The sequence below is a fragment of the Sinocyclocheilus grahami genome, unplaced genomic scaffold (assembly GCF_001515645.1).
Source record: "Sinocyclocheilus grahami isolate Dianchi unplaced genomic scaffold, SAMN03320097.WGS_v1.1 scaffold460.1, whole genome shotgun sequence".
Lineage (NCBI taxonomy): Eukaryota > Metazoa > Chordata > Actinopteri > Cypriniformes > Cyprinidae > Sinocyclocheilus > Sinocyclocheilus grahami.
This window is the reverse complement of record NW_015505639.1, coordinates 563,660-588,412: the sequence shown is the minus strand read 5'-3', so window position 1 is coordinate 588,412 and position 24,753 is coordinate 563,660. Positions and strand designations below refer to the sequence as shown.

The 24,753-nt window shown below is 37.0% G+C and overlaps 2 protein-coding genes and 1 pseudogene across 2 annotated transcripts; 2 read left to right on the top strand and 1 right to left on the bottom strand.

The window, feature by feature from the left end:
- The first annotated feature begins 435 nt into the window (after positions 1–435).
- On the top strand, positions 436–8,093 carry LOC107552885 (calpain-14-like). The gene is made up of 21 exons (XM_016234923.1): positions 436–672; positions 776–845; positions 2,468–2,586; positions 3,028–3,161; positions 3,296–3,470; positions 4,856–4,936; positions 5,015–5,100; positions 5,188–5,259; positions 5,367–5,527; positions 5,824–5,987; positions 6,079–6,090; positions 6,179–6,384; positions 6,546–6,579; positions 6,672–6,728; positions 6,868–6,925; positions 7,024–7,088; positions 7,230–7,298; positions 7,389–7,467; positions 7,553–7,669; positions 7,908–7,963; positions 8,067–8,093. Exons 1-21 carry the CDS (start codon positions 436–438, stop codon positions 8,091–8,093), a joined length of 2,079 nt encoding a protein of 692 aa, XP_016090409.1.
- Positions 8,094–9,064: 971 nt separating this feature from the next.
- Positions 9,065–18,515, top strand: LOC107552884 (calpain-1 catalytic subunit-like). The gene is made up of 22 exons (XM_016234922.1): positions 9,065–9,105; positions 9,477–9,725; positions 10,094–10,163; positions 10,722–10,840; positions 10,928–11,061; positions 11,183–11,357; positions 12,573–12,653; positions 12,755–12,840; positions 12,923–12,994; positions 14,784–14,944; positions 15,589–15,752; positions 15,846–15,857; positions 15,949–16,157; positions 16,311–16,344; positions 16,426–16,482; positions 16,673–16,730; positions 16,853–16,917; positions 17,046–17,114; positions 17,662–17,740; positions 17,883–17,999; positions 18,265–18,320; positions 18,423–18,515. The coding sequence occupies exons 2-22, from the start codon at positions 9,489–9,491 to the stop codon at positions 18,447–18,449; spliced, it is 2,082 nt and encodes a 693-aa protein (XP_016090408.1). The 5' UTR covers positions 9,065–9,105; positions 9,477–9,488; the 3' UTR covers positions 18,450–18,515.
- A 1,246-nt stretch (positions 18,516–19,761) lies between these two features.
- LOC107552899 (transmembrane protein 151B-like) lies at positions 19,762–23,969 on the bottom strand (annotated as a pseudogene).
- Between the last annotated feature and the right edge of the window lie 784 nt (positions 23,970–24,753).

Below are 24,753 nucleotides of genomic sequence, written 5' to 3'. Positions count from 1 at the left end.
GATCTACATTGAACTCCATTCAAATATTGACCTAAGAATCATAAAGTTACATCACACCTGGATAATGGGCGGAGTCAGATGTTTATAGGCATCTTCTGAGACTTGCATGCTCAGAAAAGACCGAATAATCTGCCAACTGCCAAATAAGAGAGAAAAGGTATGTTTTTTATCATGCTTTCATTTCAGTTTTTACATGCATATGAAGGAATTGTGTATGCAAATGTATTTGTATTTGAGTATTAAAATCAGTTGCATGCACATGATGCAAAGGCAGTGCACGTTTCCCTGCATGTCTCTGTAAAATAAACAAACCTTAACCTGAAAAAAAGTTTAAAATGAAATAATAATGCATTATTTCATTAGCTCTATACTTGTACTTTGCACAATAAAATTGAATGCAATCTAATGTTGAACATTCAACAGATTTGAGCTGCGATGCCAGCACCTGGTGTGTGTTTAAATATCTTATCGGAGCGTAATCTCAAAGATGGACAGGGCTCTCCCAACAATCCTGAGAAGTTCCTGGATCAGGACTTCCACCGGCTCAAGCAATTCTGCCTGAAGGAAAGACTGAGATTCGTAGACAACTTGTTCCCGCCAGAGATGAAATCAATCAGTCTGGGTCCCCTGAAGCATGAAGACCTTCAGAGAGTGGTGTGGAGGAGACCACATGTACGTGAACATCTTCACACACAAACTACTGTGCTTTTTCTTTATTTGCAAGTGAGTGTGTGAACCGCTGTAAAGTGTAAAATAATTAAACTGTTTCCTTCAGGAACTGGTGCCAAACCCTGTTTACATTGTTGATGGAGCTTCAAGGTTTGATATCATACAAGGTGTATTAGGTAGGTCTGCTGGGCTGTACATCATTAACACAATATAAACTCTGTAAATGAAGAGCTGCATGACTAAGTTTAATATCTAACCAAATACTTACTGCTGTTGCATTTATAGTTATGTGTCATTAAATATTAACAAAACAATCCCAAGAGCAAGACACTTAATAGATAAAGTGGCAGTGCAATAAAGCAATGACTCAAACAGGCATATATTTGGTGAATACAATGGGAATATAATGAATACAAATGGAAAATCTTAGTAAATAGAGATGTTTTAAAGAAATTGTTCACAAAAAAAGGCTAAAAATGTCCTCCCCCTCAGGCCATCCAAGATGTAGATGAGTTTGTTTCTTCCTCAGATTTGGAGAAATGTAGCATTCCATCACTTGATCAGCAATGGATGCTCTGCAGCGAATGGGTGCCGTCAGAATGAGAGTCCAAACAGCTGATAAAAACATCACAATAATCCACAAGAAATCCACACCACTCCAGTCCATCAGTTAACATCTTGAGTAGCCAAAAGCTGAAAAAAATCCATCAAGAAGTTTTTCGCTTTAAACCGTTGTTTCTGGCTAAAATATGAGTCCATAATCGTGAAGTGAAGTGACGTGTGGCCAAGTATGGTGTCGGAATTTGACCCATTTAACCCATCCAAGTGCACACACATACACACACTGTGATCACACACCTGGAGCAGTGGGCAGCAGTTGAGGGTTCGGTGCCTTGATCAAAGTTTTCACTTCAGTTGTGGTATTGAGGTGGAGAGAGCACTGGTTATTCACTCCCCCCTCCTACAATCCCTGCCGGACCGGAGACTCGAACCCGCGGCCTTTGGGTCCAACTCAGTCAAATGCTCTACCACTGAGCTATACCCCGATTATAATAATAATATAACTTATATATAACTTATAAATAACGATAATAGAACTTCCTCCAGTGAAATAGTCCATCTCCTGTTGTCTCTCACATCAAAATCCAGCCACATATTTGTTTAGAGCTGTTTTGGACTGTTTTGGCTTGTAAACGGTGTTTGATCTACAGATTTCTCTCTTGAGTCAGACCAGACCACTTTTTCACTGGAGGAAGTGTTATTTTAGATTATGGACTCGTATTTTAGCCGGAAACAATGGTTTGAAGTTAAAAACGTCTTGATGGATTCCTTTCACACAGTTTTTGGCTTCTCATGATGTTAACTTCTTGAGTATTCAGCATATGTTAGCTTAAAATGTCTTAAGATGGATTTGTTTCTTAGAAACGTGCTTTTGGCTTCACAGCACATTAACTGATGGACTGGAGTGGTGTGGATTACTTGAGGATTATTGTGATGTTTTTATCAGCTGTTTGGACTCTCATTCTGACGGCACCCATTCACTGCAGAGGATCTATTGGTGAGCAAGTGATAGAATGCTACGTTTCTCCAAATCTGATGAAGAAATACATTCATCTACACCTTGGATGGCCTGAGGGTGAGCACATTTTCAGCTAATTTTCATTTGAGGGTGAACTATTCCTTTAATAAGAATAGAAGTACCCATGCAGCTGTTTATTGAATTTTAATGTTCTTGACTGAAGGTTAATTATATACTGTGAGATATATGCCATGTGTGTGTATGTGCGTATGTATGAAGGAAACTGCTGGTTTCTGGCATCCGTTGGAGCTCTAACATTTCAAAAACAAATCAAGAAGCAGATTATCAATGATGAACAGAATTTCTCTGTGGATTATGCAGGAATCTTTCACTTCAAGGTAAACATTCAAACTGAGATCATTCTTAAAGGGATGATTTAAACCATTTTCAGTGAACTGTTCCTCACTGACTATTATACGACTATTATACGATATTATGACTATTATAATAGTTAACACTATTATACAAGTTTTTATATATGTATATATATATATATATATATATACACTGTTGAAAAATCCAGCATATGCTGGTAAGGTATGTTTTGAAGCATGGCTGCTGGTTTAAGCTGGTTTAAGCCGGTCCTTAGCTGGTCATGTGCTGATCCTAAGCTGGTCCTGAGCTGGAGCTAGTTGCTAAGGACCAGTTTAGGACCAGCACATGACCAGCTAAGTACCAGCTTAAACCAGTTCAAATTAGCTTCAAAACATACCTAACCAGCATATGCTGTTTTTTTCAACAGGGTATATACAGTATATATATTTCTTTCTTTTTTTCAGTTCTGGAGGTTTGGATCATGGGTGGATGTCGTTATTGATGACAAGCTACCAGCCATTGACGGCCATCTCATCTTTGTTCACTCCAAAACACCAAATGAATTCTGGCCTGCTTTATTAGAGAAAGCTTATGCTAAGTATGTTTTAATTTAATAACAGAGATTTCCACCAGAGCTGGTTATTTTAGTCCATAATTTTTATTTGTTTTTATTTGTTTATATATAAACTTCTGGAAATCATGTCCTGATAATTGTGTTCTACATTTTGCCAGAGTGTGTGGCTCGTATGCGGATATGGACATGGGAAGCATATCCGAAGCTCTCATGGACTTCACCGGTCGACCACACATGACCATTAAACTAAATGATGTATCAGGAAAGCTTTGGGACACCATGAGACGAGCCGGCCAATCAGAATCCCTGATGGGATGTGGTACTCCTGGAGGGGTAAAGATCGAGTCTTTAATATTATTATATACTATGCAATTTCAAAGCATGAAGAGTTATATAATGCAGTGGTTTTCAACTGGTGGTCAGCACAGTATTTTTGTTTACATGACAGAAAGACTAATATCACCTGTACAGATGCTATTATTCAAGACTAGAATTAGCTTTTCACAGCCCGCGGCAACAGGGTAATTGCTACACTTGACCATTAAGTGTTGCTATAATCTTAGACTTCCATAGACTTAAGTTGAATGCATTCAATTTTGCACGATTTCAATATCAACCGCGCCTCCCTAAAAGACTAGATTTGACAAAATACAATGCACAATTAAAGTTAACACAATTGCTGTTAATATGAGCGTATTTAGTAACCAATTTTTAAATATTTAACAAATGCTTTCATTTAAATTTTACATTTAATAACCAGAACTGCAATTAATTTATTTGTAATTTACTTGCTACCCATAGATTAATTTGCATCAGTTTGATCGGATGCACAGAATCAACAACTAGATTTTTCTTCTCATGTTCAAAAGTGGTTACGCTTATTTATTTAGCTGTTCTAAGGGACCGTTAAAAAATAACGCTGTTTTTTTTTTCATTCCAAAGTGCTACTTTTCTATTGTTTTTCTATGTAAACGCGCTAGATGGACGTTTTTGACAGTTACATTCGCGTTATTTTTCTGTTCTGTCAGGACCACTATTGTCAAAACGATAGACACTTAGCATACAGTTTGGTTTGGCGGTATGGTTCTGTTCTGGGCAAAAACTCCCTGCCCAGCCATGCAGCCTGTCATGAATGAGCAAGGAGAGCAGCAATAATAACCCCACAGGGTCAACAGAAGAGAACAAGCAGATATCATTAATGTACTTAATGATATTTAAGTGTAACACATTATTCAAGATAAAGGAGTCTGATTCAACAAGGAATATCAGAAAGCCTGACTGTGGAGAAAGGAGGAGCTGGGGATGGGGGAGGGTAATTTGCTCCTGAATTAGCGAAAAAGCTGCTGAATAATACTGAATAGAGCTTATATAGAAATGCAGTGATAGCTGTCATATATTCATATAGGTAGATGTGATCAGCTGAGAGTCAGCTGATGCAAGCTTGACTCATGTGACCTGCCAGAACTAACGCTATACACTTAATTTCTACTTAAAAAAAAAAAAAAAAAACCTGAGACCATGTTTTTATTTCTCATTCCACTGCCCGTGTTTCACGTTTTTTCACAGCAAAAACAAGTTTTATGTGAACAGCCTCACACTATTAAATAATTGTGTCGGTTATTTTTTCAGGACAGACCAGCCTGTGAAGAACAAATCATATAATTTATAATAGCATGCACAATTGAAATGAAAGTGCTAAAATCACTTTGTTCCTTTAGCAAGCAGGTCTACTGAAAAATAAGGTGTTGCCCAATGGTCTTGTGGAAATGCATGCATACGCGATCACAGGAGTTGCAGAGGTGAGACCTTAGTTATTTTGGCTTGATTAAGTTGATAAGGAAATGTTTCCTGTGATCTAATGAGTTGTTCTCTCACAGGTTGTATGTAAAGGTCATCCAGTGAAGCTGGTGAGGATCTTTAACCCTTGGGGTAACGGAGAATGGAACAGAGACTGGAGCGACAAGTCTGAATTATTCTGATTTAATTAATATTTCTCTATAATTCCTCCATATATCAACCATCTGACATCTTGTTAATCTGGTCTTTTTAGATCCCCTTTGTGGGAACTTGTGCGTCCTGAGGACCAAAAACACAACGTTGTACTCGACAATGGAGAATTCTGGTGAGCAGAAATAAGAACCAAATGTTTTATATCTCTTGCCTTTTCTTGATTTTTGTGCATATAATGCATAATTGCAAGTCACTATATTTGGTTTTCTGTCTCTGCAGGATGTCAGTGGAGGATTTCTGCAGGAATTTTTCAGATTTGGATATATGTTGTTCTGATGTAAAAGTTCTTACTGGATCGTATTCTTCCTCCTGGAAAACTGAAGTGCACAGAGGCCAGTGGGTGTTAGGAACAACAGCAGGAGGCTGCTCAAATGACATAGGTAATCCAACTCGGTTTATTCTACAGCTATTTTTACTACAAGGATGCAGCTTCAAGTCATTTCAAGCACTGTTTGAGAAGATGTTCTTTTTTTTTTAAGTAGATCCTTGTTGATCGCAGTTGCTTTTAATCAAGATATTGTGTAGAAAGAATGTTATTTTTTCTTCTCCAGACTCTGAATAATAATTGAGGTTTTCAATAATTCAATGTTTTGTTGTCAAATATTTCTCACATGATTAATGGCAGCTTAATTTGGAGATCAGAATCAGATATCTCTCCTTTTTCTTACATTTATAGACAGTTTTTCAAGCAATCCCCAGTTCCGTGTGACTCTTAAGGAGACTGTTGAAGACCCCAAAGATGAAAGCTCTCCAAATCTCCTCGTGTCTCTCATTCAGAAATCTCACAAGAGAAACCGGCACCTAGCCACCAATTTCCATATTGGCTTTAACATTTATGAGGTTTGTAGAAATCTATTTTGAGTTTGAATAAGACCTTCTTTCAATGAATACAATATTTAGTACTTGAACGTTTATATTTGTTGTCTTGCAGGTGCCAGCTCATGTATGTATTGAATATATTCATCCTGATTTTGATGACAATTTTGAGTTTGTTTTGCAAGGACATAATACAATTTTTACTTATTCACTAGTTAAAGGACCGGAGGGAAAAATTCCCTGCATCATTCTTTAAAACCAATCCCATTGGAAAAACCAAAACCTTCTTCAATGCTCGTGAAGTCATGGAGTTTTTCCGATTTAAAGCAGGCGAATACCTTATCGTTCCTTCAACCTTCCAGCCAAACGAAGCTGCGTCCTTCCTTCTGACAGTCTATTCAAAGACAGAAGCCATCATTGAGTAAGAGCTTGGATTATTAACATTAGAGCATGAGTGATGGGCTAGATGCTTAAACAGTAATTTATGCTAATGCTATTTCTGCATACATACGAGAAACTACACTCTTAAAAATAAAGGTTCTTTACTAGAATTGATTGTAGATTTTGATGTTGTGTCTTCAGAGACAAATCTGGATATGGCATGACAAGAACAAAGGTATATGGAAGCTTGGGATGTTTGTTTTTATCATGTTTCGTGTGTTTTGAAAGTATATGTATATCTGTTAAAATGGTTTTCATTTTTCTCAGATGATTCCCCGGGATAATGATGAATCCTTTCAGCTTTTTCTGCAATATGCTGATAAGGTACATGTGACTCTTCAGCAGTTCTGGATTTTGAGGGAATGGGACTGATTATGATCAGAAATGTATTAAAATTGCGGCTGAAAGAAACCACACATATTTAAAACAAACATGTTATCTGATGATTGTCTGTTTATGTAAGTATGGAGAGGTGGACGATGAGGGACTTCAAAGACTTCTGAATGAGAATCTTTATGCAGGTAATACTTGTTGAGAAAAGTAACTTTTTAAATGTCATCTTCCTGTTTTGCTTCCAGTGATCTCTGATTCTGCGTATGTTTTTGGTCTGATCTTTCAGGACATTCACAGAGGACAACAGGATTCAGTTTGGATTTGTGTAAGAGCTTGGTGGCTCTGATGGATGTATCCTCAAATATGAAGGATCAGAGTGAGAAACAGCTTTCAGGGTTCTGTGTTTCAGATGCTTTTGCATGTCATTTGTAAATTATAGAATTAAAAAAAAGTATAACTTGTTTCATGATGCTCTTTAACGCAACAACGCAGCTCAGTGTCACTGGAAGGCTGAGTGAATTTGAATGCCTTCGTTTGTGGAAACGTATTGTTTTTCAAAGGGTAAATATCCATCGGAAGTGCAACATTTTCCAAAATGCACATTTTAGAAGTAAAATGGGTTGCAATTGCTCTCTGGATTCTTTGTTTCAGGACATTTTCTATGACATGGATGTTTCGCGCACTGGAAGTCTGTCTCTGAATGAACTCAGAAATGCTCTTAAGGTCACAGGTAACTTTACTTTCTCTCACACCATTTAATTGCCTAATGTGCAAAACAATATCATTGATATGCTGATATTTTGGATGTGCTCAAGGGTTTGTATTGAGTGACAGTATGCTGAATCTCATGGCTCTACGATACGGCGACTCTAATGGTGAAATTACACTGGAAAACTTTATTGTGCTCATCCTGCGCATGGATTGCATGGCCAGTGAGTCTAAAACATTAACCTAATTGTGTTGTACTATATATTCTGAATAAGGGATAAGGAATCGGTTTGGAATCGAGTTTAATTTTGAGGTGCTTAAAGATTCTCACCCCTATATCACATCAAAGATTGAGAAATGAGCTTCATAATGCATTTTTCATCAAGATAATGAAATGACTGCATGACATCCAGTCCTAACCTAATGCACTCACTGTATATAAACTGATATGATCACCACCAGAGACATTCAAGAGACTCGCTGCTGGAGGGCCGAATATGATGCTGGGAGAAAATGAAGTAATGTTTTTCATACAAATATTGAATTATTCAGAATTCGTAGTAAGATTAATAAAAATCATAATCCGTAACGGTAGAATTAACCAATGCTTTGTTGTTGTAGTGGATGCATCTCACCATGTACTCGTGATTCAGATGAGACTGAGAGAATGGAGAGAGAGAGTTCCATTTGAGTAGCAGCAACAACAAGATGAGCTCCTGATTATTTTACTTTTAATATTGTTTTAAAATAAGACAGACATTCAGTTCTGACCAATTTAAAACAAAAAGACTTCATACAACTTATATTACCCACAAGAATAGTTTAAATCAACCAAGAAAAACAGCAGAAGACCCAAAAGACCACACAACTGTCACAGAGAGAAGACCTCTTTTCAGACCAAGACCTGTATGAATTTATCCACGGACTAAAACCTCAGAGAAACAAAGGAGGATATCAAACATCAATCTTTAACGAATAAGGAAGAGTCACAGATGGATCCCGGGACAGACTTCTGAGACCTCACTGATAACATACAGCAATAAAATACACACATCTAAGACTTAAATGCAACTTTACCTTCAAACGTGATGCATTAGACATAATGCAGGCTTGACTGTGCATAAAGAAATTGATTGGATAGAATTAATTATGTGGAGAGAGAGAGAGAGAGAGAGAGAGAGATCAACCAGGAAACTTGTATTCAGATAACAATAATCTAGTTTAGTTTTTTCTTTTAAATCTTGAAAACTGTTTGCAAACTCTATGCACTGTGCCCTAAGATTTATTACAACCACTAAATAAATAGTTATATCTCAGCATTCACTAACTTGTATTCAGATAACAATAATCTAGTTTAGTTTTTTCTTTTAAATCTTGAAAACTGTTTGCAAACTCTATGCACTGTGCCCTAAGATTTATTACAACCACTAAATAAATAGTTATATCTCAGCATTCACTGTGTCATCATGCTTATGTTGTGGACACTTTACAAATTACATACTGTGACATTTGCACAATATTTAAATATTGACCTGAGAGTCATGTGACATCACACCTGAGTGGGCGAAGTCAGACTTTAAAAGGCTTCTCCTGAAACTTCCCCCAGCTCTTTGCTTTGGGAAGGACGGAATAATCTTCCAGCTACAGTAAGAGACGACAGGTATGTTTTGAATCATTTCATCTTGCTATCATTTCAGTTATTACATTTACAATATCTGTGCATGAGAAGGAAACTATCAACTGACATGCAAATGAATTTGTGTTTTAATTCAGTCATTTACACGCACATATATACATGCTGCAATGGTTTTTCATGCACGTTTGTGTCATCTGAATCAACCTAAACCAAAAACAAATAAATAAGCATAAAGGGTAATGTTTTGTTTTTATTGTTTACTATATTTCATTGTACTCTGTAAAATAAAGTTTAATCTACTTGTCTGAAGAGTAAAATGTGAGTAAACAGAAATAAAAGCTATTGGAAAAATGTTCACCATAAAAAAAAGCATTGTGCTGCTGTCTGTTCAACAGATTTGAGCCGCAATGCCAGCACCTGGTGTGTGTTTAAATATCTTATCGGAGCGTAATCTCAAAGATGGACAGGGCTCTCCCAACAATCCTGAGAAGTTCCTGGATCAGGACTTCCACCGGCTCAAGCAATTCTGCCTGAAGGAAAAACTGAGATTCGTAGACAACTTGTTCCCACCAGAGATGAAATCAATCAGTCTGGGTCCCCTGAAGCGTGAAGACCTTCAGAGAGTGGTGTGGAGGAGACCACATGTACGTGAACATCTTCACACACAAACTCAATCCGTTCATAGCAGAAACCTCAGAAATGAACTTGTTGATCATTACAGATTTTCACCTGAAATCTAAAGTAGCCTAAAGTCACTTTGCAAAATGCAAATACATCTTGTTGAACATTGTGATGCTAATTTGATGTTGAGATTAGGGCAAGTCTGGTTGTAAAGCCTAACATCCACAACAAAGGAACTGCAGAGTCATGCATGCTTTTCTGTTTGGTTTAGTTTGTATTTTCAGACTAGAATTGAAAACTTTAGTCTCTCTGCTGTTTTTTAGTGATTTGCACCCTTGTGATTGTGTCTGATGTGCTGTAAAGTGTGAAATGAATCATCTGTTTCCTTCAGGAACTGGTGCCAAACCCTGTTTACATTGTTCAAGGAGCTTCAAGGTTTGATTTTATCCAGGGTCGATTAGGTAGGTCTGATACAAATATATTATGTGCTTACAATCTACAAGTGTAGATTTGGAGAAGGTCATGCAATACTCTCTACTATGTAATTATATGCCGTATTAATATAAATGTAAAATTCCACCAATGTCCATACCAAACCTGCAGTATGTACTTAAAGCATACATAAAAAAATGCATTAGAAACAAAATTATAATGCAATACATCAATGCAATTAACTAAAGCAAAAGCGAAACATTATCATTTAGAGATGAGGAAAATTTCAAAGGTTGTAGGTCTCAACCGCTTAATAGATAAAGTGGCAGTGCAATAAAGCAATAAATAAGTCATATAGATGTGTACTGTATGTACAATGTGAATACAAACCAAAAATTGTACATAAATGTACAGAGACATTTTAAAAGGAATAGAAGTTGAACTCAGTCTTTAGGTCAAATTAAAATGTTGATAGTTGGAGTAGAGTTTAATAACAAAATATTCAGTTGCATGCAGCTGTTTTCCATTTTATGGAGTTGTAATGTTTTTGACAAATATATATATTCCGTATGTGTGTACGTATGAAGGAAACTGCTGGTTTCTGGCATCCGTTGGAGCTCTAACATTTCAAAAACGAATCATGAAGCAGGTTATCAATGATGAACAGAATTTCTCTGTGGATTATGCAGGAATCTTTCACTTTAAGGTAAGCGTTTAAACCATTTTTGGGCAAACTGTTCCTTTAAGAGTTAAAGCTTCTATATTTTCGAGAACTGTCATGTTTTGTTTTCAGTTCTGGAGGTTTGGATCATGGGTAGATGTTGTTATTGACGACAAACTACCAACCATTGATGGCCGACTTGTCTTTGTTCAGTCCAAAACACCAAATGAATTCTGGCCTGCTTTATTAGAGAAAGCTTATGCTAAGTGTGTTTCAGTTCATTTATTCATAAATAATTTAAATGAAAAATAATTTACCTTTGATTTTTAATCTGACTTTCATATACTTTCTGCTTCAAAGGATGTAATATGGTCTTTTTTTATCCAGAGTGTGTGGCTCGTATGCAGATATGGATGCAGGAAACATATCCGAAGCTCTCATGGACTTCACCGGTGGACCACACATGACCAGTAAACTAAATGATGTGTCAGGAAAGCTTTGGGACACCATGAGACGAGCCGGCCAATCAGAATCCCTGATGGGATGTGGTACTCCTGGAGGGGTAAAGATCGAGTCTTTAATATTATTATATACTATGCAATTTAAAAAAAAAAAAAACATTAAAAGATATTAATTGATGATGAATTTTTGTTACTTCATATAGATTAATTCTTGTTTTTTGAAGATGAAGGCATGTCACAACCTGACAAATATATCATAATGAATTTAATTTCTAATTTGACTCTCATTTACCAACTGAATTTGCACCAAAATACAGTAGAGTTTGATTAGATGCACAGATTTTAACAAACAAGACATGGGAAGCATTTTATTCTCCTCCCTTTTAAAATGTGTTTAAGCCTATTCATATATGTGACCCTGGAGCACAAAAGCAGTGTTAAGTCACTGGGGGATATTTGTAGCAATAGCCAAAAATACATTGGGTCAAAATTATCGATTTTTCTTTTATGCCAAAAATCATTAGGATATTAAGTAAAAATCATGTTCCATTAAGATATTTTGTAAATTTCCTACCACACATATATTAAAACTTAATTTTTGTTTAGTAATATGCATTGCTAAGAACTTCATTTGGACAAATTTAAAGACGGTTTTCTTAATATTTCGATTTTTTTGCACCCTCAGATTCCAGATATTCAAATAGTTGTATCTCGGCCAAATATTGTCCTATCCTAACAAACCATACATCAATGGAAAGCTTATTTATTCAGCTTTCAGATGATGTATAAATCTCAATTTTGAAAAATGTACACTTATGACTGGTTTTGTGGTCCAAGGTCACATATAAACTCATTTCCACCATGGAATAAAAATATTTTAAAAGTAATTGTAACTTTTTATCTCACACTTTTGACTTTTCAGAATTATAAGCTATAACCTCGGAATTTTGACTTTTTCCCTGTATATTTTGCCATTTTGAATTTTTCTCAGAATTCTGAGTTTAAAACTTGCAATTCTGTTTTTTGTTTCCACTATGGAATCAAAAAAAAAAAAAAAAAGGTAATTGCTACTTTTTATCTCACAATTCTGTGTTTTCTTTCAAAAATGTGAGTTTATGCCTCACACATCTGGATTTCTATTTTGTAATCCTAATAAGGGATTAATATAATTCCCGGAATAGGGGGGGGAGTCAGAATTGTGATAATTCTAAAATTCTTTGTATTTGTTTGTATTTAGCATTGTTTTTCCCTGCATTGGGAACAGACAGTCATACAAACATGATCACAAAAGTCCTAAAACCACTTTGTTCCTTTAGCAAGCAGGTCTACTGCAAAATAACGTGTTACCCAATGGTCTTGTGGAAATGCATGCGTACGCTGTCACAGGAGTTGCAGAGGTGAGAACTAATTTGGTTTACAGTTTTGATGTGTTTAGTATCTTTTAGCTCAATTAAGTTGATAGGTGTTTCCTGTGATCTAATGAGTTGTTCTCTCACAGGTTGTATGTAAAGGTCGTCCAGTGAAGCTGGTGAGGATCTTAAACCCTTGGGGTCACGGAGAGTGGAACAGAGACTGGAGCGACAAGTCTGAATTATTTTATTTGAATTAATATTTCTCTATAATTCCTCTATATATCAATTAGGCATCTGACTTCTGGTCTCTTTAGATCCCCTTTGTGGGAACTTGTACGTCCTGAGGACCAAAAACACAAAGTTGTACTTGACAACGGAGAATTCTGGTGAGCAGAAATAAACATCCAAAGTCTCTAAAGTTATTTTAGATAAATTTTTAAGATGAGGTACATGCCCCCAGACATGTACATCATCTTACATTTCATACAGTTGACTGTTGACAAATATAATGCAGGGCAACAACTTCATAAATGCAGTTATGCCATAAAATTCAAGATATTGGTGAAAAAAATGCCCCTGAGTTTTGTCTCATATTTATATATATATATCACATATCACACGATATCACACGAGCAGCGAGAGCAATATCACAGGAGTGCTGATTTTGTCCTGATTTGTACAAGTTTAAATGTGATTTTATACAACAGTTCAGTAAATGAGAAGTTGATATTGTGTTATACACAATATTATGTGTTTTTGCTCAATTTAGCAGAGAACATATAATCTTTAAAGCCACAGCAGAACTGTTGCATGTCTCTTAGCAACACAGCACTGTTTAATTTTCGGAATGAATCCGCGTTTTGAACGAATCGTGTGAATCAATGGCTGCATCCGAAAATGTATGCAGCTGACTTGCTGCCTCGCTGCCGTATGAGGCAATGACAATGACAATGACAGCGTAACGGTTTAATGATCTACAACAAAATAGAACGAGTTTTTGTGATAACTAAACGAATATTTAATTACTATAATACTTATGTCTCGCTAGAAATAACATACATCGTGCAAAAAGTTAGTCTTTAGTAATTTACACACAAACTGACCACCAAACGCAACTTTCAGACGTCATCTTTATTTTTTTAGCTCAAAAATGCACGGAATGGAACACACAGGATTGTTGGATATCAAAGGCAGCAAACGATACATCTATGCTGCCTTCAAAATACGATCAGAAGACGGTACCTCCGGAGACAGGAAGTAAAGCAGAATTTCAGACGTGCCTTGATGCCTTCCTGCCTCCGAAGGCAGCATTTTAGAGTTTTCAGATGCAGCCAATGATTCAAAGGCCCATCTATAAATAGAATAAATTACTTTATTCCTGAATGAATCAGCCATTTGAATGAATGAATGACTCATAAAAACATTTACCGCCACCTGCTAGCAGATTTAGTTTGTTATTTAGAGTATAATTTCATAAAAAAAAAAAAATAATAATAATAATAAAAACATTAAAGGGATAGCCAAAAAAAATAAAATTCTGTCATCATTTACTTACCCTAATGTCGTTTCAAACCTTTCTTTTGTGGAACATAAAAGAAGGTATTCTGAAGACTGTTGGTAACAAAGCTGTTTTAGTTACTAATGACTTTCATTATATGAACAAAAAATACTGAGATGTTTCTCAAATTATCTTTTTTTATGTCCCATAGATTATCTTAGGCCGTGGTATCCTAAATGTTTATGTGTAATACATTTTATGTTGAATCAAGTAAAATATTTATTTCTAAAGCTACAATTTGTAATGTCTACTTGATACTTTCTCATTTAAAGAGGTCATATGATGCGATTTAAATGTTTCCTTTCTCTTTGGAGTGTTACAAGCTCTTGGTGCATAAAGAAGATCTGTAAAGTTGCAAAAACTAAAGTCTCAAATCCAAAGAGATATTCTTTATAAAAGTTGAGTCAGCCACGCCCCCCTAAAACAGCTCGTTCTAACACGCCCCCACATGTCTACATCACTATGTGGGAAGATTTGCATAACGCCGCCCAAATGTTCACGCAAAGAAAGAATATATATATATATAATATCTTGTTTTTTTGTTTTTTTTTTGCTTTTTTGGATGTAATGCATAGTTGCAAGTCACTATATTTACAGCAGGTTTTCTGTCTCTGCAGGATGTCAGTGGAGGATTTCTGCAGGAATTTTTCAGATTTGGATATATGTTGTTCTGATGTAAAAGTTCTTACTGGATCGTATTCTTCCTCCTGGAAAACTGAAGTGCACAGAGGCCAGTGGGTGTTAGGAACAACAGCAGGAGGCTGCTCAAATGACATAGGTAATCCAACTCATTTATATCATTCTTATTACATCTATTTTATTATGACTATGACTTCTACTGTTTGTTCAAGCATAAGGATGCAAATCATGTCAAAATAAGACCATTTACTGAAAATTAATTATGTATGGCTTTGTTGAAAGGTTGATTGTGATTGGTTGACAGTGATGCTTGAAGTGAAAAACATGAGGTGCTTGCTTTACTTTGAGCCTGAACCTGATGATACTTTTAGTTCAGAGAGTGATTTAGATGTTCAAACTGCTCAGAATAATTCAGTAAAGGATTCATCAGGCTGATCCAACCCGTTCACATCTGAGATTGTGAGTTATTCTGAACAATTCATTAGAAGAACTGTCTCAAATGAGTTGTTTGCATTATGTTATTGTGTTCAACTCGAGAGAACAACTCATGTCGTTATTTTGTCATTTGTCTTTTTTTATATCACAACTTTCATTGGGAAACAAAAAAGTTTGCAAACGAATGCAAAAGCAATGAATGCCAATTTGAGTTTTTTTCTTGGTTATCAAAAGTTCTATTTTCTAAGGGAAGTTAACCGTGGCTATTAAACAGATAGGAGTCTGAGTTATGACACTTCTTTAATAGCCTATAGACTATAAGTCTCTTTTTGTTTTTTGCATTTATAGACAGTTTTTCAAGCAATCCCCAGTTCCGTGTGACTCTTAAGGAGACTGTTGAAGACCCCAGAGATGAAAGCTCTCCAAATCTCCTCGTGTCTCTCATTCAGAAATCTCACAAGAGAAACCGGCACCTGGCCACCAATTTCCATATCGGCTTTAACATTTATGAGGTTTGTCGCAATGTAATCTGACATCTTATGAATTTGCAAAAGACTCTCTTCACTTGAATGAACATTTATATTTGTTTTCTGTTACTCCTGCAGGTGCCTGCTCATGTACGTAGTTAACATATTCCTGAAACACTTGGTTGAATTTTGGGTTTGTTTTGCAGAGACAGAGTAATCAATATTGTTCCTTATTGTCCAGTTAAAGAATCAAAGGGAAAAATTCCCCGCCTCATTCTTCAGAAACGCCCGTCTTGTTGGAAAAAATGAATCCTACATCAATGCTCGGGAAATCATGGAGTTTTTCCGATTTAAAGCAGGCGAATACCTCATTGTTCCTTCAACTTTCCAGCCAAATGAAGCTGCATCTTTCCTACTGACAGTCTATTCAAAGACAGAAGCCATCATTGAGTAAGAGTTAATGCATGTTAGGCTGGCATATGACAAGCTATTTGAACATAAATAATAACCTATATCAGCTTTAGTAGAAGTAGTTTTTAGTAGTAGAATTTAATGTAGGATCATTGGACTACAGTATTAAAAATGTTGATGTTGTGTCTCCAGAGACAGTTCTGGATATGGCATGACAAGGAAAAAGGTATAGCACAGCTTGGGCTATAATATACAAAGGTAAGCTTTGAAAGTGAATATATTTTCAAATGATCTCCATTCTTCTCAGATGATTCTCAGGGATAATGATGAATCCTTCCAGCTTTTTCCACAATATGCTGATAAGGTACATGTGACTCTCTAACAGTTCTGGATTATGAGGGAATGTGACTGATTATGATCAGAAATTGCCTGAAAATACAGCTGAAGTAACAAAAATACCCCAGATATTTAAAACGAACAGCATGTTTTGTAACATTTGATATATATCCTAATATTATATGTAAAACCAAATCATCATTGTCTGTTTATGTAAGTATGGAGAGGTGGACGCTGAGCGACTTCAAAGACTTCTGAATGAGAATCTTTATGCAGGTGATGCTTCAAACTTCTTCCAGAGAGAAGTCACAATATAAGCTCATATTTTTAAATCTCATCTTCCAGTTTTGCTTCCAGTGATCTCTGATTCTGCATATGTTTTTGGTCTGATCTTTCAGGACATTCACAGAAGACAACAGGATTCAGTTTGGATTTGTGTAAGAGCTTGGTGGCTCTGATGGATGTATCCTCAAATATGAAGGATCAGAGTGAGAAACAGCTTTCAGGATTCTGTGTTTCAGACACTTTTAGCATGTTTTTAAATTATAGAACCAAAAAAAGTTTCATGATACTCTTTAACAACAAATGCAGCTCAGTGTCACTGGAAGGCTGAGTGAATTTGAATGCCTTCGTTTGTGGAAACGTGTTGTTTTTCTAAAGGTAAAAGTGCAACACATTTATACTTTTTTTTTGAATGAGAATCTTTATGCAGGTGATGCTTCAAACTTCTTCCAGAGAGAAGTCACAATATAAGCTCATATTTTAATATCTCATCTTCCAGTTTTGCTTCCAGTGATCTCTGATTCTGCGTATGTTTTTGGTCTGATCTTTCAGGACATTCACAGAGGACAACAGGATTCAGTTTGGATTTGTGTAAGAGCTTGGTGGCTCTGATGGATGTATCCTCAAATATGAAGGATCAGAGTGAGAAACAGCTTTCAGGATTCTGTGTTTCAGACACTTTTAGCATGTTTTTAAATTATAGAACCAAAAAAAGTTTCATGATACTCTTTAACAACAAATGCAGCTCAGTGTCACTGGAAGGCTGAGTGAATTTGAATGCCTTCGTTTGTGGAAACGTGTTGTTTTTCTAAAGGTAAAAGTGCAACACATTTATACTTTTTTTTTTATCATTGCATGTTCTATTTTCAAAATGCACATTATATAAGTAAAATTATTTGCAATTGCTCTTTTGTCTGTTTATCAGGACATTTTCTATGGCAAGGATGTTTCACGCACTGGAAGTCTGTCTCTGAATGAACTCCGAAATGCTCTTACGATTACAGGTAACATTATTTTCTATGTTAAGACTATTTTAACACACTTCTATGTTCTCAAATGATCTTAAAGTCATAAAGGTTACATCCCAATTTAATCACTTGCCATTCAAAATAATAGAATGGATATGCTCATACTTTTGTTTTCAAGGGTTTGTATTGAGTGACAGTATGCTGAATCTCATGGCTCTACGATACGGTGACTCTAATGGTGAAATTACACTGGAAAACTTTATTGTGCTCGTCCTGCGCATGGATTGCATGGCCAGTGAGTCTAAAATATTAACCTGTTGTGTACTATTACAGTTCAAAATATTATGTTCAATAAAAAATCCTAATAATAACTGGAGATCCAAGATAGATAAATTAGAATTCAGCTTAAATAATTTGATTCATGTTTCACAAAGATAATTAAATGACTGCATAACATCCACACCAAACTTAGTGCATTATGTCCTTGTCATGTCTGGATTATTTATGTTAATTGCTGTTATTAATGTACACTACGTATAAATTCATATGATCATCACCAGAAACATTCAAGAGACTCGCTGCTGGAGGGCCGAACATGATGCTGGGGGAAAATGAAGTAATGCTTTTAAATCAAATATTTCATTCATCAGAATTCATAGTAAGATTAATAAAAATCATAGATCATAACAGCTGTTTAACCAATGCTTTGTTGTTGTAGTGGATGCATCTCACCATGTACTCGTGATCCAGATGAGACTGAGAGAATGGATCCTGGACAGACTTCTGAGACCTCCCTGATAACATACAGCAATAAAATACACACATCTAAGACTTAAATGCAACTTTACCTTCATTACATCACAAGCCTACATTTGGCATAATACAGGCTTGTTATTCATATTTTTTTTGCACCAGTGATGATATATATTTTATGTGACACATTCTATATTAGAGGTGTGTTCTCATAACTGCACACTGGAAGTCAATCTGTGTATCCACAAGCAGTTTATTCAGTGAGTTTATGCCCATTTAACATAACAATGTTTAAAGTGTGCTACATGAAGGCAGCATAGTGATGGCGTTTTTACTTTTTCATGATAAGGTATACATTATATACATATACATATAGTATAAAAGTTATAGGACAAAATTTTGATAAATGCTTTTGCAACCTTTAGACACAACAGGTAACAGACCCAGAGATGTATAGGCTATATCTGGATCGACTGCATGAACGAGATAAAACAAAATGTATTTGGGAAGCTCTAGGCCATTGTTGAGGGTCAATACTTCTTTTCAGCATTCAGGTATCATTGGTACTGTAAAACGACCTTGAATGGAGCTTTCATGAGGCTGCAGCTTTGTTATGGTTAATGCAAAACAATATTAACAAATCAATAAATGAACGTACAGCTGCATAAGGTAACGTATATTTCCTCTCTTGTACTGTGTTTAATCGATCCTTTTCAATCACTCTGATCCACTGCAATTTCTGGCTAAGTACAAGAGCAGCCGCCAGCAATTAAACTTTTAAACATTCACTAATAGTCAAGCCTGTTTGTGTCTGTCTTCACTAAATAATCAAGTCCTTGTTGGATAGTTTGTACACTACATACAAGCGATGTAAAGAAATGCTTCAACAGTCATACATTCCATTGTAAATTGTATATACGTTTTAAAGGCGTAACATACCAGAGGTTAATAGTTGCATAGCCTGGAATGTGTTTTATGGTTTCCTAAGTGGTTTGAGATAGTGTTGCAAACATCGCCATAATAGTTTATAATTGTATACAGTTAAATCACAATCAAAGTACAAATAACCCATGATATTTTCCATGACCCAATGGAATCCACTACATGAGATAAACAAAGTAAAAAACATTTTTACAGATGTTTTGACTGATTCAACTTCAAGTGCAACATTTAAGGAGGTCCATAAAGGTGAAAATGGTCATACTTGTAGAAAAAAGACCAGTTTTTTTTCTCTGTGGCCATTGTTCTTTATAGCTGTCAAGAACATGTGAACAAAATCAGCATGTTTTTGCTGTCCTAGAGCGCAAGTTAATTAAAATTATTACTTGTACCAAGAACTCCAATGCTTTGTTTGCATTATTGCTATAAATATGTATTACTGGAGTTATTTCTCAATTGCTCCATCCATTGTTGTAAGCGTACAGTGTTGTGGGCCGATAAATGATTCCTGAGTAACAGGACGCGTCTGGTATTGAGATTTTTCTGCATTATCGGAAAAACTCTCAAGTCTTTTGAACTTCTTTCGGTGGACATTGGTCCATCATAAAGACGTCTCCACGCAAGAGCCATTCCTATGGAAGGAGCGATGATTGGGGCAACTCTCACTGCAATGGACGATAAGCACCGGGAAATACAGCGCATCCTGGTAAGGTGGTGGGTCTTCCTCGTCAACATTGATCCGTTCGGACAGGCATCGCGTGTTCTCGCTTGGGCTCTCTGGTTCGTCCAGACTGCCGCTCCCACTTCTCCAGAAGCAACTGCGGCGGGAACCGTACAGTCTTCCCAAGGAGAAGTGACTCCCGCTGAAGGGGATCCGTGGACTGCTGTTGCAGATGCTGAGGGCACTGCGGGAGAACACAGAGGAGCTGCTGATGGCGTGATGGCAGCGTTCGCAGTTCTGTCTGACACCTCCTGAATGTTGTGCCAGGTCCATCAGACCCGCCTCGGAGTAGCTGGGCACCAGCTGCTGGTTGGAGCGAATGTGCCACTCCAATTCGGTGCTGTCAATAGTGTTGACTCTTGGGATGCGTCTACAGTAAGGTCTCTCGTCGCAGGGCGTCACAGGTATGCAGTCGGCACCAAAGAGCTTTTCCACACGGTAATGGGCATAAGCCGTGCGGTACTCCGTGAGCACTCGTAACGCCAGGATAAGGTAAGAAAGGCCGCTGTCCAGAAGACGTAGTTGGAGACGTACCAAGGATGGTGGTCGAGGTTGGAGAAGGCAATTATGTACTCTTTGAAATCTACGTTTTTCAGGTGCATCCCCTCCCGAGCCTCCATATAATCATCTAGTCCTTCGTTGTCGGTGAAGAACCTTGCCCGTTGGGTCAAATAGGAGTTTTCAGACTCCACGTTGGCAAAGCTAAAGCACTTAGTGAAAGTCAGTTTGGTGATGGCTGACTTTTCCAGACCGACGAGCTGCTTGGAGACATCCTTAACTCCACAGTGGCCGTAGTCTAACTCTGCCTCGGCTACATGCGTGTTCACCCTCTCGTGATACACCTGCGTGGAGGTGTACGCGTCTCCGTTGTGGTACCTCGTGACTTGCCGCGTCCGCCGCACGTAGTGGTAGCTGATAGCCTTCCACCAGATGCAAGGCTTGGCCTGCTGCATCCTTTGGACTCTTTCGTAAATCCCCTCCACATGGATTTTATATTGAAGCTCATTTCTGGCATGACAGTGCCAGCACTCCACCAGGTAAACGACATAAAGCATGATGAGGAAGGCCAGGGGATGTAGATGTAGCCATCGGAGCAGGGACTGTCATGATACATCATGGACTTCCCTTTGTAGGCACTGTCAAAGGTCAACCAGGTGACCTTGGTGACGTGGCACCACACCTTGGCTCCCATGCAGCCGTACATGAGCATAGACAGCAGCAGGCATTTCCAGAAGACCTCTCTGCACATGGACTTGCTCAGTGACTGTTTCACAGACCTCTGCTGCTCGTCAACCACAAAAGAGAACAAAGAGAATGCAGATGAGTTCAAAAAGACATGGAAATGGTGAGTACAGTGAATTATGCAAATGCAGTGTCATGCATGTTGTTGTTTGAAATCAAGATGATGAATTTGCACAAATGTATTCCTTTACTGGTTTATATTCATGCATCATCTCATCATCATCATAGAGCTGCACATATAGCTAATATATCTAAATAAATACTTTCAGTATCTGGAGATGGATGAGATAATGCTGCCATACACAATACATCATCGCAACTATGTCAGATGCATGCTGGATATACAAACATTTAAGACATTTTTTTTTTATAGTTTAAAATGAGGCTCTCAATATGTTCATGTAAAACAATAAATATGAACTACAAACTAATTTAGATTCAAAAAAGAAAGTTCAAGATTCAATGAAATACCATAAAGAAATAGATTACCAAAAATGTACAGAAGACAAATGACAAAAAAGTGAACATGCATTACAAGCCATTAAAGGGGTCCTATTATGCTCTTTTACAAAGTCTTGATTTTGTTTTGGAGGTGTACTAGAACAGGCTCTCATACTGGGTTGTTCGAAAAACATTATTTTTCACATATTTTACATGATTACAACACCTCTCTCCCCAGTCTGGCATGAATGGCTTGAATTGTTCCTGTATCAAATGAAGGCTAGTCTCCTTCTGAAATACGAAATGTGCTGTAATTGGTTAGCTGGGCCAGTGTGTGTTGTGATTGGCAGCACTTGGCACCTGGTCGGGAAATGACATACCCCTTACCATAGGGGTAGGGGGCATGCGCCTGCGAGCTTCAGTGTAAATATTGTGTCAAAATCAATAGACCACGAGTCGTTCGTTGTAGTTTTTGAAAAGTGATTTCTGTTAAATAAAATATCTCCTTTTGAAGTGGACTTTGAGCTTTGTAACTTTGCAGATCTTTTTTATACTCAAACAGCAACATTACAGACTAACTAAAGTTGAAAACATGAAAAAGCATAACAGGACCCAATTAACTTTTTTGTCCATTTTCGTTTTTGAACACTTTTTTTTTTTGTCACTAACTCTATATTTGATGTTCCTCTCATTGGAATCTGGATTGTAGGCCTCCCTAATTTTTTATGTAAATTAGTTTGGTGTTAGAATTCAATTTCATGTTTTGAAATTAAATACTTAATTTTAACAATATTTACAACAATATTCACTAAATACTACACAATTCCCTAAATTGAAAATGGTCATTATCCATATAAAAAATATTATACAAAATCATATCTAAAGCTGTTTGTAGATTTTGAACCTGACACAACCTTGCTGAAGCAAGCCTAAGCTGCTTTGCTAGTCTCCCAGCTTGGTATTAGCTGATTCTAAAAGATTTTTTGCTTGCTTTCATGTTTTAAGACCAGCATACCAATTAGCAAACCATTTTATTCTGGTTTAGTCTGCAGTACTACATCAACAGTAATCTGCCAAATAACCATGACCACATATGGCCTAGCCAGTATATTGTTTATTCACTATAATGGTTGATTATGTGATCAATCAGCATTGTTAATGTCTGACATGACATTACGTGTCATACTGGTTGTCATTTGTTATGTAGTATCATGGATTTTACCTCTATTGCTTACAATAGCAAAGAATGGTCTAACTGGCCGCCTGTTATTTGATAAAGCCTGTAAGGATCCACCCGCCAGCCCAAAAAGCGGAATCCAGCGGCCTGGTCGAAGGTTTAATGAATACTTATTGTTTTATTGCATGGCGTCTGTTTCGTGTGAGTTCCTGAGTATTGGTTTCACGAAGAGTTAATTTCATAAGGAAATAAATTCAATCCTTTCAAGCCAATCTCTGCTCATGCATTCTCACGCAGTGATGTCCACATAAACATGCATGCTTCCATGTTGTGAACATCGATGCTCGTGTTTACATTTCTTGTTTCACTTATCACGCGCCATTCATGCATCGTCATGACTGCAAAATGAAAACAGCATCAGTTATTGCGTACCTCCTCTCTAGTGCCGTCCGGGTCGTCCTCGAACACAGTGGTGGTGCTGCTCTCACTGGCTGTCGCAGCGGATGCTGGAGGGGACATGGCTGGAACAATGACAGGGTGTGGACCACCTCGAACTCTCCCCACACTCCTCAGCATCCAGTAATTACAAACGCACGCCAATGCAACCAGCGCTTTCAAATCAGTCTGTCCATTCCGTCATGCATTTTGAAATTTAATTTCATCGCTTAATCCTGTTTGCAGCAACACCAGCGATTTGATTAGGCTATGTGTGCAACGTATGCGTGCATATGTATCTTTGAATGGCTATTAAAGATCGGTTTTATACTTAAATTATCGTATTACAATCATATCAAACGCATGCATTGAAAATCTGACTGATGAGGATTCACAGAGCGTCTGATTAGCCGCCATACCTCCTGTACGATAACGCGAGCGTGAGACGCGTTTCTGACGCCATTAAAGAAAGAATGTGGCCATTTATGCCGCTCAAACTGGGTCCTTTGGCGAGGATTTGCAATTCCAAATTGGGAATGTTAAGAGCTGGATAGGCCTATTGTCGTTCCCGCAGGGAGAGGTAGAGGGGTGGGGAGGATGATGAGGAGGAGGATGGTGGTGGTGTGAAGCGCCTGACAGCAGATGTCGACAACCGAGCACATTTAAATGAACATGCTTCTGGTGAAATTCACACATGTAATCAAAGAAAGGAAATAATAAAAAAAAATAAACATACCCTACAAATAGTTTAAATAAAATTTAAGCAAAGTTGTTTAACACTAAAAAGTTGCAAAATGTATTGCACTTTCACCCAATTTTGAATTTAATTATTGGTTAGTAAAATCAAGTTCTGACACATCGTGAGGATTTGAATGGATAGAAGCAATTATTTGAAGAAAACATTTTTTTTAGTGTTTCATTTATTTGATTGCATGTGTGAATTTCACTAGTTTCAATGTCTCTGTCATGTTTTTTTTTCTGTTCTGTAGCCTAATGTATTAGCCACTGCTAACTATCGCATGCTTTGCATAGCTCGTCATTTTTCATGATTGCAATAATTGTGTTGGTAGTGATTTTATCAGGGTTTTATAAACTGATAAAATGTATGACTTGAATGCAATGTAAGGTGTCAGTGAATGTAAAATGATTGACAGCTGTCTATCTGACCTCTTTTCAGATTCAGCACCATGGACAGCGACACGCTGAAGAAGCAGAACATTGAAAGGGTTTGATAAAAAGGTGCAATGAAAGTGAGGTTGTTATTATGCTTAACACCATATTTTATGTTCAACAGAGGGGAAAAGTCATACAGGTTTGAAACCATTTGAAGATAAGTAAATG